The sequence below is a fragment of the Sinocyclocheilus anshuiensis genome, unplaced genomic scaffold (assembly GCF_001515605.1).
Source record: "Sinocyclocheilus anshuiensis isolate Anshui unplaced genomic scaffold, SAMN03320099.WGS_v1.1 scaffold447, whole genome shotgun sequence".
Lineage (NCBI taxonomy): Eukaryota > Metazoa > Chordata > Actinopteri > Cypriniformes > Cyprinidae > Sinocyclocheilus > Sinocyclocheilus anshuiensis.
Window position 1 is genome coordinate 4,993,452 of NW_015552615.1, and position 16,072 is coordinate 5,009,523.

The 16,072-nt window shown below is 35.2% G+C and overlaps 2 protein-coding genes across 4 annotated transcripts in view; both read left to right on the top strand.

The window, feature by feature from the left end:
* Nucleotides 1–9,107, top strand: part of LOC107666111 (F-actin-capping protein subunit alpha-1) — a 12,632-nt gene extending 3,525 nt beyond the window's left edge. The window contains exons 2-9 of the mRNA XM_016457263.1: nt 2,892–2,955; nt 3,767–3,818; nt 4,153–4,216; nt 4,434–4,640; nt 4,753–4,832; nt 6,702–6,852; nt 7,990–8,052; nt 8,207–9,107. Coding sequence (XP_016312749.1) covers nt 2,892–2,955; nt 3,767–3,818; nt 4,153–4,216; nt 4,434–4,640; nt 4,753–4,832; nt 6,702–6,852; nt 7,990–8,052; nt 8,207–8,347 — 822 coding nt within the window. The 3' untranslated portion in view covers nt 8,348–9,107. The remainder of the gene's footprint in view (nt 1–2,891; nt 2,956–3,766; nt 3,819–4,152; nt 4,217–4,433; nt 4,641–4,752; nt 4,833–6,701; nt 6,853–7,989; nt 8,053–8,206) is intronic.
* LOC107666110 (suppressor of tumorigenicity 7 protein-like) overlaps nt 7,771–16,072 on the top strand; it is a 19,967-nt gene continuing 11,665 nt past the window's right edge. The window contains exons 1-11 of one of the 3 annotated variants that reach the window (XM_016457261.1): nt 7,771–7,781; nt 10,093–10,271; nt 11,950–12,032; nt 12,166–12,325; nt 12,410–12,464; nt 12,564–12,679; nt 12,774–12,852; nt 14,085–14,173; nt 14,255–14,355; nt 15,088–15,374; nt 15,522–15,624. In XM_016457261.1, coding sequence (XP_016312747.1) covers nt 10,103–10,271; nt 11,950–12,032; nt 12,166–12,325; nt 12,410–12,464; nt 12,564–12,679; nt 12,774–12,852; nt 14,085–14,173; nt 14,255–14,355; nt 15,088–15,374; nt 15,522–15,624 — 1,242 coding nt within the window. In that variant the 5' untranslated portion in view covers nt 7,771–7,781; nt 10,093–10,102. Of the gene's footprint in view, nt 7,782–10,040; nt 10,272–11,949; nt 12,033–12,165; nt 12,326–12,409; nt 12,465–12,563; nt 12,680–12,773; nt 12,853–14,084; nt 14,174–14,254; nt 14,356–15,087; nt 15,375–15,521; nt 15,625–16,072 lie in introns of those variants that run through there. The other 2 variants (XM_016457262.1, XM_016457260.1) reach the window with 2 other exon arrangements.

Here is a 16,072-nt window from a genome sequence, read left to right on the forward strand (position 1 = left end):
ACAGTCTCGCTGGAGAACTCCGGTCTGACGCACTCGGGTTCTCGCGTTATTTCCTTATCACTTCTCGCGTGTGCTTTGTTGTGAAACGTAGTTTGCGGACCAGACAGAGCTGTCGGCGATTCTTCCTATTGTGAAGTCATGCAGTGTGAAACCCCCTGTCGCCGATTCATCGTGCAATGTGAACACAGCAGCAACTGAATGCGACCCCAGATAGTCACGCAGTGTGAAAACAACGGCGATCCGACGAGTGTGAAAATCGTGCAGTGTGAACTCGGCATTACTGAAGTAGTTCTGATAATTCGCTGTGAACCCACTATTTGAATGTGTCGATTAATGTAGACTGATGTTGTTCAGATTACTTAATTTAATAATAAAAATGTAGTGTAGCGCACAGACTTTATAATCATTGTGAAATTGCGGTTTATTTTGCTGCACCGGCAGTTATAGGGTTAATGCGGGAGAGACGAGCGAGTGCGTCTGTGATACAGCTGTTCTGCGTTCTGATTAAAAGTTAAGACGGGGCGTCTTTTGTCTGTCGTTCTTCAAACATTACAGTAGACATATTTTGGTTTACAAACTATTGTTTCTCATGTTAGTCACGTTAGCACTCGGCTAACGTATCCACCATTATTGTTTTAAGTGTTTAACGTTACAGATTAGCAGCTAAACTTTAGCTGTGGGCACGGTAAGTGTTTTTGTATTTTATGCCATTATTTTAAGAACGGATTGGAGCACTATATTATTGTTTTATGTAAAGGTGCTTTGTCAGTGGTAGCGCTCGCTAACTTGCTCAAGGACTCCTCTCTGTGCCAATCAGAGCAGGCTTGGCCAGCTGACCAATCAGAGCAGAGTAGGCTTATGGAAGGGTGGGGTTTGCGCCGAACTTGCTTGGAATGAATCGTTTCGAAATCATTTGCAAATGACTCTAATATTAAATGTATATTCTGAGAAAATTACAATGTTTTCTGACCTTAGATGCATTTAAACCAGTTGTAGGGGACTCCAGCAAAATATTAGGACACTTTAAAATACCATATGACCTCCTCTTTAAGCAAAAAGCTGTTGTCTGGGAATTGAGCAGTTTCCTTCTACCTACTAAAAGTGTGAACAAGATAGAGAGAACACAACCACAAAAATGATTTTAGTATAGCAGCGGAAAAGGGCAGTTTTTCAAATTTTAGATTGAGTGATTTGTCGATTTTCAGCAATTGCAAGCATTCAAATTCTGCCAGTTATTATTGTGTGTACCAATTATTAATGCAAGTACAGTAATGCATTGATTTCCCTCACTGCCTATCAGTAACTTGTTTGAACCTGATTAGACAAGGAAACCAAGATAGCAAATTCTTTTAGACATCTTGTGATTGGAACAGAAAATGTGAATGTATGCTTTGTTTTCTATGCACAGATCGAAAAACTTATAAAAAAACTTTTTTTCACACAGATGCTGTATCATTTACTGGCCATTTCTATTTCTTACTGTTCATAAAATGGTGTATTTTATATTTATAGAAACTATACACGTTTTCTACTACCGTTGAAAAGTTTTGGGTCAGTAAGATTAACATTTTTGTTTTGAAGAGTCTCATGCTCACCGAGGCTGCATTTAAGGTAAATATAGTAACATTGTGAAATATTATTAGAAAAAAAAAAAAGTATTCCTGTGATGCAAAGCTGAATTTTCAGCATCATTATTTCAGTGTCACTCATAATAAATAAACATCATAATAAAACATCCGTAGAGCCAGAGCAGGGGCCCGTTCTTCGTACGTCGCTTATTACATCCGAGATGAAATGTCAAATCCAAGATGATATCATTGTGCTAATCAGGATCTGGCTAATTCGGTTCTTCGAACGCACCTGTTGTTGATGATTAGTATGGCTGGATTGAGTTATCTGAGATAATTGCACATTCATGGGTTGGTTTAAAAGGTGCTATGTATCGATACTCGAAACCACGATCAGCAATGCAGCGATTGGCTGGCGGCAAGACAGCAACGTAATGACATCATATAATTAAAAAAGACACCTGACGAAAAACTTGACACATTTTTGGACTTTTATAAGGAAACAGCCAAGCGAACAAAACTACATAAATGTTATAATAGATAAATGAAATGTGCACTGTTTTTATTTTATTTTAATTTTTTACATGATTCCCAATTATTTATATTCACGATTTGTAATATTTGTACAGGCTTTACATTTTTATTTCAATGTAGTAATTAGCAATTCATTTAATTTTATATTTGAACAGATTTGTTATGTGACAGCATTATTTAAAGTTTCTTAAGGATCAGGATCATGTTATCTGCATCTCCTGCGCTCCCATAATAGCTGTCAGCACTCAAATTAATGCACGACTCTACATTATCAAATAATCCAAGATCATGCCAAATCGTCAACAATCAAATCCAGCTAACTGAGTTAGCAACGTGAGAAGAACGGGCCCCTGGACTCAGTGTCACCGGCCCTTAAAGCTTACATGTGCACTGCTAAGAAAAGCCACAATTCTGCAGCCATCTAAGGAGTGACCCAGAGAGGGGCTCAGTGTGTCATCTCAGGCAGCATTTGACCTGTTTTCAAAGGAAGCGCAAAGATATACCAGCTTTCTTTAGTTGATATGTGTTGTTTAAGTTGCTTTTGGCTCCTAGAGTCTCTGGAAATGTGTGACAGTGGCATTAGCCTGTGGTTCATTCATAAGAATCGTTTGTATGTGCAGAACACCCCATTCCACCTGTTCTTGGACCTGACAGTTTTTCTTGGGTATTTTTGAGATGTTAGATGTTTTCTGCAAGGCTTTGAGTAAACACTGACACCTCGGTTGTGAGTTTTGCATGTGCAAACACCGCTCTTCATTTTTTTTCATAAGTGCTTTTGTTTTTCCTCAGGTCCGCATTGCTGCAAATTTTATCATCCATTCTCCCCCTGGAGAGTTCAACGAAGTCTTCAATGGTAAAATATTCATGCATCATATATACAAGCATTAAAAAAACCAAACAATTACTTCTTCAGACTGTTTGGGGTTGGTGAGATTTTTTAATGTTTGTGTAAGAAGTCTCTTATGCTCTCCAAGGTTGCATTTATTTGATTGAAAATACAGTAAAAACAGTAATATTGTGAAATACTATTACAATTTAACAGTTTTGTTTTAATATATTTTAAAATTAAATGTATTCCTGTGATGCAAAGCTTGAATACTCTACCATTTGAATTCATTTCAGAGTAAATGCATAAATACTGAGAACACAGTGTTAAAAACACTACTGTTCAAAAGATTGGGGTTGATATAAGATGTTTTAATGTTTTTGAAATAAGTTATTATTATTCTCACCAAGGCTGCATTTACTGTATTTGATCAAAAAAATTATATTGTAAAATATGATTACAATTTAAAATAACTTTTCTATTTTAATATATTTTAAAATGTAATTTATTTTTGTAATGCAAAGCTGAATTTTCAGCATCATTGCCTCTATCCTCAATGTCACATGATCCTTCAGAAATCATTCTAATATGCTGATTTGCTGCTCAAAATTTTTTTTTTTAAGTCTGTATGAATGTCTTAATTGTCACTTTTGATCAATTTAATGCATCCTACTGAATAAAGAGTTTTAATTTCTTTCAAAAACAAAAAAAATCTTACAGACCCCAGGTTTTTGAACAGTAGTATATTGTATGTTAGGAGGAATTTCATTATGTTTTTATGCTGTCTGACATCATAATGTTCTCATGATATCACATGACGTCTTTTCTTCGGTTTCAGATGTGCGGCTACTGCTCAATAATGACAATCTGCTCAGGGAAGGGGCGGCTCAGTGAGTAGTCTGTATTTATTACAGTATATGGATGCGTATTATATTACTATCCTCCCTGTCTCCTTCATAAGCCTGTTTTCTGCAAGCAAAATAGATAAATCAAGATTCTCTTCAAGAGATGCCAAGAGTACGCAACCAGTTTTTAGTGTCTCTTTCAGTTTAGATTCCACTTCACAATATGAGTAGATATATGGAGAAGTGGTATATTTAGCTCCGCGGCTTTATCAAAAGCCCTTTATTTAAATTAGATGTGAATCGTTAATCCGTGATGAACTGATAATGTTGCAAATTTTGAATATATTACACTAAACACATTGTTTTCTGTTTGTGACAGTGCCTTTGCCCAGTACAACATGGATCAGTTCACACCTGCTAAACTTGATGGAAGTGAAGATCAGGTGATTAAAAATAAACCCTAATTAATTTCTTAACATACATTCACATATTGTGCATGATGTACCAGTGCACATTATTCCAAAGAAACTGTAAACCTTCTTGTCAGAAACATAATCTCCCTCTGAAATAATGTTAACCAGTTGCCAGATATACAACTACAGCTTCCACAGTAGGAAAGAAGAGTCTATTTAAACTGAATTTACTGCTTCCAAACTGCAGGTTTTGATCACAGAGCATGGAGACCTTGGCCATGGACGGTTTTTTGACCCTCGTAAGAAACAGTCGTTCAAGTTTGACCACCTGAGGAAAGAGGTGACTGACCCACAGTCTCATGAGGGTGAGGCGGCCCTCAGGCCGTGGAGGGATGCTTGTGACGAAGCTCTGAGGGCGTACGTCAAAGATCATTACCCCACTGGAGTCTGCACTGTGAGTTCATTAGATCTCATTTTCGTTTGTTAAAGGAAAAGCTCATTTAATGAAGTGAGTTCTTAGTGTTTTTTGCAACATTTTTGCTGACAAATTCTTGTATTGTTTTTAGGTTTATGGAAAAACCATCGATGGACAGCAAACTATCATTGCTTGTATCGAGGGTCATCAGTTTCAGCCCAAAAATTTCTGGTAATTTCTTTATCCTTCTCTGTTTAATGGTATGACTTGAGCTTTAAATCGCATATTCAAGTAGTGGTGCTCATGCAGGTGCCTCAGGTTTGAGACTGACCTTCAACATCTACCAATATCAATCCTCACCTCCTCCCAAATTTCCTGATAAAAAGTAAAAAAAATTATAATAATAGCAAGCACATACTCCTAAACTGCATCCCAAATGATGCACTATACACTATGTACTCAACCATGTAGTGTATGAATTTTATAAGGTTATTTTGTCATTAATAATCGGAGTCTGATAGCCCATCCCCCTTCGTGGCGTAATTAAAGCTGCGACGGTCGAGTGCATGAAGTGCTCAACATTCTACACTTCGTTTTTTTAGGTTATTTAAGTGCATCATCTGGGTATTTAAAGTGCACATTTTCTTTTTGGAATTTTCAGTGTGAATTCACTACTCGCACTATTTATGCTACAAATCGTCATAGAATAGTGCACAAGTACGCGATTTGGGATGCACCTTTAGGAAAATGTTTGGACAGGACTAATTTTTTTTTTTTTTCATGATTTTAATGGCAGTTTTATCTAAAAAGCTCATGCTTACATGCATTGGTTTTAATGCATTTTTTATAAACCAAATATAAATTCTGCCTTATTCAGACAGGAATTGTTTCACATGCAGACATCTGTTAAAATATTTGCATGGCTCCTTGGTGATAAAACTGATATGTTTAGATGATTTTCAATGGAGGAGCAAGTTTTGTGATACTACAGACCCGGAATTGCATTTCTCATATGTTCAGTCACAACACAACAGTCACAATTTTATCATTTCAAATGGTGGACGGATATCATTTTTAAAATGTGGAAATTAGCAGAAATAAGTTAATGCAGTTAAAGGGATAGTTCACCCAAAAATGAAAATTTGATGTTTATCTGCTTACCCCCAGGGCCTACACCAAGATGTAGGTGACTTTTGGCGCTTTTCCACTGCGTGGTACGACTCGGCACGGCTCAGTTTGCGTTTCCACTGCAGTTTAGTATCGCTTTAGAATGGGCGGGATTATTCACGTCGTTATAGTTGCGCCACCTCTACTGCCACGACTCCTGAAAAACTTTTTCATTCCGCATCGCCCCATCAAGCTCTCGCTGGATCCGCTCCTCTGCTATTAACGAGAGAAATGTCTGCACTTCCTCAACAGACAACAAAACAACCACTTTTTGGTTGTTAAAAAAAGGTGCGCTCGTTCAAAACAGTTGCGTTCGATGCTTCACTGGCTGTGCTGATTAAAATCTAGCGGTTCTGTTGTGTTTGTGTCGCAAGTTCAGTGACGATTACTGAGCCTTGCTGAGTCATACCACGCAGTGGAAAAGTGCCAAAAGTCACCTACATCTTGGATGCCCTGGGTGAACTATCCCTTTAATACAGTTACCGGCTTTGTTCCAAGTATGATATATGATCTTTAGATGTGGGGAATGAGCTCTGCCCCCACCCAGATCATGACCCTACCTTATCTAGAGACTATTATGTGTCTTTGAATGGAGAACAGGTGCACTAGACTGCAAAGGTCACCTACTCATAGTACTGACAATCTAGTTTTGCTCTTTCACACATACAGATAACAAAACACATGGCTTAACTGCACAAAAGCACATCATCTTTAAGCAATGTGCACAAACACTGAGATGTCATGTTATATCCGTGACGTGGATTTCTAGGAACTAAACAGTGAATGGTTTTTGCATACTATAGTAATTATGATGGATTGCATGCAACATTTGGCTTTTGTAGTACAATATAGCTACTAGAAATGCCATCAGTCTCGTTCTTCTTGTCCGTAAGACCAATTGCCGGTAAACTTCCTCCATTTGTCTGCATACAGGAATGGCCGCTGCCGATCGGAATGGAAGTTCACCATTTCTCAGCCCACTGCTCAGGTAGTGGGAGTGCTGAAGATCCAGGTTCATTACTATGAGGATGGCAACGTGCAGCTGGTCAGCCACAAGGATGTGCAAGAGTCTCTGGTCATCTCTGTAAGTTATCTGAGCCTGAGCTGCTTGGGTTTTTGAGTGAGTATGCTTCCTGTAAATGAGTCAGTACGACACAAACAACTTGCCTGATAAAGTAACAGCCGACTGCCCTATGAATGACTTGTCTAATGACAGTGGGGTGTGGTGCTGTTTTGATAGATGAAGCACATGATGCCTTTTTGGTACATCTGTTTTCTGGACTTTGAATTGTTGCTGCCTGGCATGGCAGAATGATATTTACTAGTTAAGTTTAGACTGCCATTCAAAAGTTGGTGTCAGTCATTTAAAAAAAAAAAAATGTTACATTTACTTTTATTTAACAAGAATTCATTAAATTTCTCAAAAGTAAATTTATAAGGGATCTACAAGAGATTTCTGTTACGTTTTTCAGCATAATACTTAGATAATACCAAGAAGTGTTTCTTGAGCAGCATGATTTCTGAAGGATCATGTGACACTGAAGACTGGAGTAATGATGCTGAAAATTCAGCTTTGCTATCACAGGAATAAATGACATTTTAAAATATATTCAAATAGAAAGCAGATATGTAAAATTGTAATAATATTTCATAATATTACTGATTTTACTGTATTTTTGATTAAATAAATGCAGCCCTGATGAGCAAAAGAGGCTTCTTTCAACAACATGAAAAAAAAATCTTACCAAACCCCAAACTTTTGAACAGTAGTTTATATTAACGCCATTTCTAATGGATTTTCTTTAAGCCTTTTTCTTTAAGTGGTATTAATAAAAAATTTTTATTTTTTTGTGAATGTAGTTTGGCTTGCCAGAACTTACTCTTCATCTCAAACTTTGACAACAAATCTCTTTTCCCAGTATCCCAATGCTCACTTACGACAGCATGAGAATGATAAATTAGAAAAAGCATCAATTAAAACACCTGATGTTCTTCCTTTTTCATTTTAATTTTGTTGTACTAGCGCCATATGCTTCTTTGTTGAGAGAAAAGAAACATGAAATTACCCTGCAAATCCATTTAATTCTGACCAAAATTAAACACTAAAAGGAACAATCACTGTTTCTGAAATTGTTTTGCAACTTCTTTTCAGGAATTATGAGTGCGCAAATGATCCACTTTTGGTAATTTAGTGATTATTTTTGTTCTTCTTTTTCAACAGAATGAGGTACAGACTGCCAAGGAGTTTGTCAAAATCATTGAAAATGCTGAGAATGAATATCAGGTTTGTTGATTTTGATTGGTTAGTCATTATTTTACAGTACTGCGATTGTAGGTTAGTCTTGATGGAGGGCAAAATGAAGTATTTTATAGCACCTGATCATATCTACGATGTGTGAAAAGTCATCGAGTGAGATTTCCTGTCGTTTGCCTTCCAGACGGCCATCAGTGAGAACTACCAGACCATGTCTGACACCACCTTCAAGGCCTTACGCCGGCAGCTTCCCGTCACCCGTACCAAGATCGACTGGAACAAGATCCTCAGCTACAAGATCGGCAAAGAGATACAAAATGCTTAGACACACGGCATGCCTCCGCTCCTGCTCGCGTTACAAGCAAAGAGACAAGCTACGAGGGGCCCATATCTAAACCTGAACCTACATCTGAATCCAGGGCTGGGCCAAGGCGAGAAGGTCCTTCAAGAAGTGTGCTAAAAATGTGTCTGTCCTTTGTTTGTTTGTTTGTTTGTTTGTTTTCCAGAAGCCACTGTTTGACCTCAGCTGAAGAGACTGCCTCCTTTTCTGTATTGTAGGAGGGCTGCAAGCTTGTTTTAATGGGTTTAGCAAAAGTTTTTGCTGTTGAACAAATACCTCCCACGACACCAGTGTACAGCATCATAAATGGCCCCCCTAATATCCCTTACGCCTCCCCTAGATCAGCGTTCCCAATGCTTGACACACACTGTACTTTTTATTGCACTTAGCCCATATGATCAATTGAGTCCATTTTGTTTACTTTTTTAGCAACTTGACAAAGTTATACTTCATGTTGAGTCATAAGATATAATTTATCAATACGTAGCCCATCAAAGCTCTCTGGCTGGTCATAATGAATGTCATGACACCAGTTTATCATCACCGTGTTGTTTTCCAACGTAGCAATTAGTCTTTTTTTTTAAAGCATTGTTGTAAGGTGCCATCATTTGAATATTTTGTCAATTGATCACAGAGAGGGTTGTGCCAAAGTGAGAACTGTATTTGTACAGCAAGTCGTTTCAGGATACTGTTCTGTGTGGAAATGGTCCCATCGTCGTACTCTGGTGTCTAAGAATGGTATATATACTGTATGCAGTTACACAAAATATTTGTTACCCCTCACTTCAGCCTCCTACCCTAGCTTTTATTGCTAACTATTTTTTACAAAATGTAAGAACAAATATGATCCCAGAGGAATAAACGATTTGCACCAAACTGACTTCATTACTATTATTTTTAATGTATTGTAACACCATTTAATGTCATAATATTATATATAATATTAAAATGCAGTTTTACTTCGAATGAGGGGTGTAAATTTGCTCTAAAGTCCATTTTTATTCTTTTTTATCATTTAGTAATTCATTAAGAATTCTCAAATTGAGCTCTGAATCTGTTTAACATTAGTTTTGGTGTTCAAACACTATTCAAACACTGTTTTTTCATTGTATTTGGTAGTGTATTATTATTATATCAAATTACACTAAATTCTGTAATTGGTGCATCAAAATGTAATTGTTAAATTGGTGCATTTCTACACCCCTGCTTAAATTGCTAGGATATTTGTTTGGTTCTTGCTATAAAAAGGTTAAATGATAATATACTATACCTATAAACATTAGCCTCAGAAATGAACTTTAATTGTATTTTTATTTCATTTTATTTTCCAATTACATTTTATTTGGCAAATGGTGATTATTTTGTTTTCCTCTGAATTGATTTTGAAGTTTATTTTTTAATATTTAAATGTTTTTTTTTTTCTGTATTCTTTTTTTCTATTTATTCTAATGTTTAAATTATTTTTCTAATATATCCATTTATTAGGTTAACAACAAAATGTTCAAATATGGGCTTTGTTTTGTTTTGTTGTGTATAGTAAAATAGTAGCACGTTAGAACGGTATTCTCATCAGCCAGTTTCACTTAAAAAAGTAGTATACAGTATATACTGCAGTATGCTATTCTGGTTTAAACCGTCGAGTATAAATGAACGGGAGCTGCGCCCTCTGTTGGAGAACGTCAGTACAACACTCTCCTCCACTATCCCACAATTCTAATGTTTATGGCTAGTCGGTGAAAGATGGCGGACAGCAGTGGCCGTAATCCTCAATCACACTGTTTCACGGAGAAATTAAAATCGTGGCTGTGCTGGTCGTGGACGTACATATGTGCGCTTTGGTTCGCCATGGTCTTAACGATGGTTTATGTGCTGAGGAGCCCACTGAAGCTGCAGGAGACCGTTAACGCAGGTAGGTGTGTGTTTATGTTCAGCTGTGTGGATGTCTACAGCACAACACAGGACATCTTTCTGTTCACTGAAGGAAAAGTTCACACAAATACACTAATTCTCTCGTCTCTATGCATACCCATGTGCGTTTAATTTTCTGTGGAATATGAAAGGAGAAATTTTGAAGCCAGTGCTGGTCGGAGTTTTCCATGCAATGTCGATGAATGGTGACTGAAGATGTCAAGTGTCCAGAAGGACTCTAAATTACCATTAATGATCATAACAGCACTCGAGTCGTACAGTTGTTTGAAGTCATACTTTAGCATTGTGAGAGAAACAGACCTGCATTTAAATTCATTGCTGAATCATTGAATGTGATTTTTGTTTACTTTAGATAAAAGCAGCTGTCAAATGCAAGTCTAGGAAATGTTATGTTTTGTACATTAATATAATTATGAAATCAGTGCACTGAAGCTTCACTCTTATGTCTCATAATTGTCACATTTTGTTATGGTATTAATATCCACAAATATTTTAACTTTTACATAGTGCAGTGTGCATGTGATGTCTGTGTAGTAGCATTGTTCAGAGGAGGAATTTACTAAGACAATGTGCTATGACAGTACACAAATAAAAAAAATGTTATACTAAGACGTTTTTCAAAGTTCTACATAAATAATCAAGTAACTTGTATATGAATTTATATATAAGCTACTTACTAATATATAAGCTACTTCATTTTTCAGTTACTGTTTTTAAGATGATACTTATAGCAGAAGTTGACTACATGTAAATCTAGAAAATTGGTGTTTTGTAAATGAATGTACAAAACTGTCGAACTACAGTTTGTCACAAACAAAGCATCACTCCAATTACTCAGTTTAAAATATAATATATTATATAAAACATATATCAAGTGTAATGTTTTAAAAGTGCAGTGTGCATGTGATGTTTGAGTAGAAGCATTATTCAGCGGTTAATTTTAAAATGAATTTAAATATAAATTTAAAATGTAATAATTTTATAACCGTAATTTATGCAGGATATGAGTTTAATCATTATTTTTGTACATTTGTTTAAAAGAGTTGTAAGACATTAAATTTCTGGCCATTTTTATGAGTTTAATTTGTATATATTTAAAATCTACTAAATACATCCCCACTATATATATATGTATATGTGTGTGTGTGTGTGTATATATATTGCTATTTTGCATTGCTTTAAGATAGTGCTGTCAAACGATTAATCGTGATTAATTGCATCCAAAATAAAAGTTTTTGTTTACATAATATATGTGTGTGTACTGTGTATATTTATTATGTATATATAAATACACACACATACAGTATATATTTTGAAAATACTTACATTTACATGTATATATTTATATTCATATAAATTAAATTATATATAAATATTTATATATAAATATATTTATTATATAAACAGCATATTTTACTGAAATATTGCATGTGTGTGTATTTATATATACATAATAAATATACACAGTACACACACATATATTATGTAAACAAAAACTTATTTTGGATGTGATTAATCGTGATTAATCGCGATTGATCGTTTGAGAGCACTACTTTAAGCATTTTTCAAGATTGACAGGTGTTACAATTGTTTCTTAATATGAGTATGTAAAAATGATTAGACTTTCTTTGTCTTACTATATTGTTATCCATCCACAGCATCTGTGTTTTTAAACACTCTTACGCCTAAATTCTATGTTGCGCTGACTGGAACCTCCTCGCTCATCTCGGGCCTTATATTGGTGAGTCTTTTTCTTGGCATTGGTAAATTGGTTGTCAAATAACTTAATACTTAATAAAATAAGTAATAACTATACTAAACAACTAACTTCAGTTTTAAAGCTGTGTAAAATCACACTCTGCGTTTGTCTTCAGATATTTGAGTGGTGGTACTTCAGGAAGTACGGCACATCCTTCATAGAGCAGGTGTCTGTCAGTCACTTGCGCCCTCTACTGGGAGGAGTGGAGAACAGCAGCTCTGCGGGCCTCTTCTCCTCTGTAAACGGCGATACCGAGCCGAGAACCAACGTTGCAGGTTTTTGAAAGTTACTACATGTTTATCTTTCTAAATATTATAAAGTGAATGGAATATGCAGCTATTATTTTATTTTTCTTTCAGAATGTAAAGTGTGGAGGAACCCACTGAACCTATTCAGAGGTGCAGAGTACAGCAGGTATGAAGGTTTCAGTTCATTTTAATATTTGATTTTTAAAATATGACAGAATTCTATTATTTAAAAAAATCATATTCATTCATGATCGTTTCATTCCAGGTACACTTGGGTGATGGGAAAAGAGCCCCTGACATATTATGACATGAATTTATCAGCCCAAGATCATCAGACCTTCTTCTTGGGAGACACTCAGCAACTTAGACCAGAGGACTCTGGTTAGTCTCATGCTCCTCCACTTGAAATAAATACCTAAATTGAATCAGAATTGATGTTTAATCATGATTGATATCTCTCTTGTTTGTTCTGCAGTAATGCAGAAGGCCTGGAGGGAGAGGAACCCGCAGGCACGAATTCAAGCAGCTTACCAGGCAATTGAAATGAACCGCGAGTGAGTTCCACACATCCTTGTGATTTTATTCAATTTACCGTCTTCAGACGTGGCTCATCCAGCCAGATTTTACAGCTGAAATGGTCCATTTAAACAGCCATAAAAATACGTGAATGAGGGATGCATACAATGTTGGTACCATTTTGCTTATTTGCTTATTTTTATTAAATTTTATTTAATCAGTCAATATAAGATAATTAGTTATGTATGCTCTTACATTTACATTTAGTCATTTAGCAGACGCTTTTATCCAAAGCGACTTACAAATGAGGACAATGGAAGAAATCAAAACCAACAAAAAAGCAATGATATACAAGTGCTCTGACAAGTCTCAGTTAGCCTAATGCAATACACGTAGCAAGGTTTAAAAAAAAAAGTTTTATTTTTAATTATATAATAAATAAAAAGAAAACAGACAGAATAGAAAAAGAATAGAGCAAGCTAGTGTTAGAGGCCTTTTTGCTTTTTGTTAATTGTATAATAAATAAAAAGAAAACAAATAGAATACAAAAAGAATGAAAATAGAGAAGCTAGTGTTATTTTTTTTAAAGTTAAAAGTAATATTTAAAAACATAATAACACAGTTAAATGTAATCTTATTTTTCATAATGTGCATTATAAAGATGATGCCTAAATTCACTTGTAACTTGTCATTTTAAAATGACCTGTTTTAATTTTTTATGTTATATTTTGAATTTATTTAAATATACAACAGCATGAAGTTGTATTGTAAGCCATGTATCGTTATTTAATTACTGGCTTTCTGTTTCAGCCAGATGTGAACATGGATTTTAGTTTTTCTAACTCTCTTTTTATTTTTTTATTCTATTTATATCTATTTTATCATATCGTATTGGATATTTAATTATGTATGCTCATTTTCTGTCACTTAAAGCTAATCTTAACACATAATAATCACATAATCTTAAAACATAATAATAATTTCATAGCACTATTAAATGTAATATTTTCTAAATTAATATATAATCATTTTTCACACTGTGCATTATAATGTTGATGCCTATTTTTATTATTTAAATGAGTTTTATTTTTATTATTTTAATACATAACAGTATCTTATTGTATTATAAGCCATGTATGGTTATTGATCATAACATAGGAGTAATTACTGGCTTTTCTGTTTCGGCCAGAATTTAATCATCATTGCATCTCTAATGTTTGCATCAAATTGACTTTTTCTGACTCTCAAGCATATGACTCATTCATTGCAGATGTGCTGCAGCATATGTGCTCCTGGCCGAGGAGGAAGCCACAACCATCACAGAGGCTGAACGGCTTTTCAAACAAGCGCTTAAGAGTGGTATGGAACTTTCACACAGTCACACATATATAGCCAGCATACAGTAACTCACACTGTTGCTTATTCTCGTTGCTTTCACAGCCGGTAAAGACACCAATCTTGTGGTCTACATCAAGCGCAGACTGGCCATGTGTGCAAGAAAACTGGGTCGCATCAAAGAAGCTGTAAAGATGATGAGAGATGTGAGCGAAGCAATATACCACTTACGATGTTTAGGTGTTGTGGCTGTAAAAAGTGTGTGTGTTTTAGTGATTATCTTATGGGGCTTATGCCTTGCCACATAGACTTTTATAGAAATTATTTTACAGTAAATTAGGTTTAGGTTTTTTCTTTTTGAGGATCTAAATGACTTTCTGTGGTTTTCCACAACATGATTGAACATTCCTGTAACTTTAGTGCAGATATAAAAATAATTCAGCCTTTCTCTATTCAGTTTGACAAAAAATGTTAAAACTCTGGTCACATGACTCTAAAACATGTTGTCACTCCACATCTATAGAATATCCTCAGGGCAAGTTTACATTCAACATTTACCTGAACATACCTTACTATTTTCTTTATGATTCTGTACATTCAAAAATATTAACTGAAAGAGAAACTTTGAATTATAACAATAGATTTAAAAATATAAAAATCTGGTGTCTTATATAGCATTTTTTATGCCTAAAATATTAATGTTCTGTAATCATCAGAGAGTAATTTCTGGCATAATAATTCAGCACTTAACATTTTTTATGAATACACTGGAGCTCAGCCTTTACTTGAATTGTAACATACTACTGGACACATTTTATTTTATTTATTTCTTTTGCATTTTGCATTTCATTATTTTATTTAATTTTATTTTAGTGGTATCTTGCACTTGAATTATGCTCTGTTGTGTAATATTGTCATTTTCTTGTTTCCTTGCACAGTTAATGAAAGAATTCCCCTTACTGGGAATGTTAAATATTCACGAGAACCTTTTAGAAGCATTATTAGAGCTGCAGGCCTACGCTGATGTACAAGCAGTCCTTGCAAAATATGACGGTAAGCTCATTCAGCTGTCATGTTACTGTACATTTCATAGAAGACCAGGAAGAGATGCTAGTATCCTTTATATTAACTGTCTGATGTTTCTCCCTTCAGATATCAGCTTGCCAAAATCAGCTACTATATGCTACACATCTGCCTTACTGAAAGCCAGAGCAGTGTCAGATAAGTAAGTCTTCAGCATCCTGGAAAAACCTTTTTTTATTATTATTTTCAGTTATGTCTAATATTGAATAGCATATTACCATATCATAGCATAGGTGATGTTTATGGATGATAGTTTGCTGAATGAATCTGTATGTGTGCTGTATGGCAGGTTTTCGCCTGAAGCAGCATCTAGACGAGGTCTCAGCACAGCAGAGATGAACGCAGTAGAGGCCATACACAGAGCTGTGGAGTTCAACCCACACGTACCAAAGGTTCGAATTATTCTTTTAAAGGGTCCAAAATTCGTGTGTCTTATACACTACTATTCAGAAATTTGGGGTCAATAAGATTGCTTTTAATGTTGGTAAAGGAGGTTTCTTATGCCCACCAAGGCTGCGTTTTTTTTTTTCATTAAAACCGTAATATAAAGTGAAAGCAAAACAAAAAGGAATGACAAATCAGGGCTTCTGCTGGAGGCAGTGCGGATTTCTGATTATTATCAATGTTGAAAACAGTTGTGCTGCTTAATGTATGTGGAAACCATGATACACTTTTTTTTAGCTTTATTTGATGAATAGAAAGCTCAAAAGAACAACATTTATTTAAAATTCAAATGTTATTATAATCAAAACATTCTAAATGTATTTACTAAAGCAATAAGCCCCAAGAAGCCGTGGTTTACAGTGAATTTATAACAGCTAAGGGGCGCTGTTAAATCCC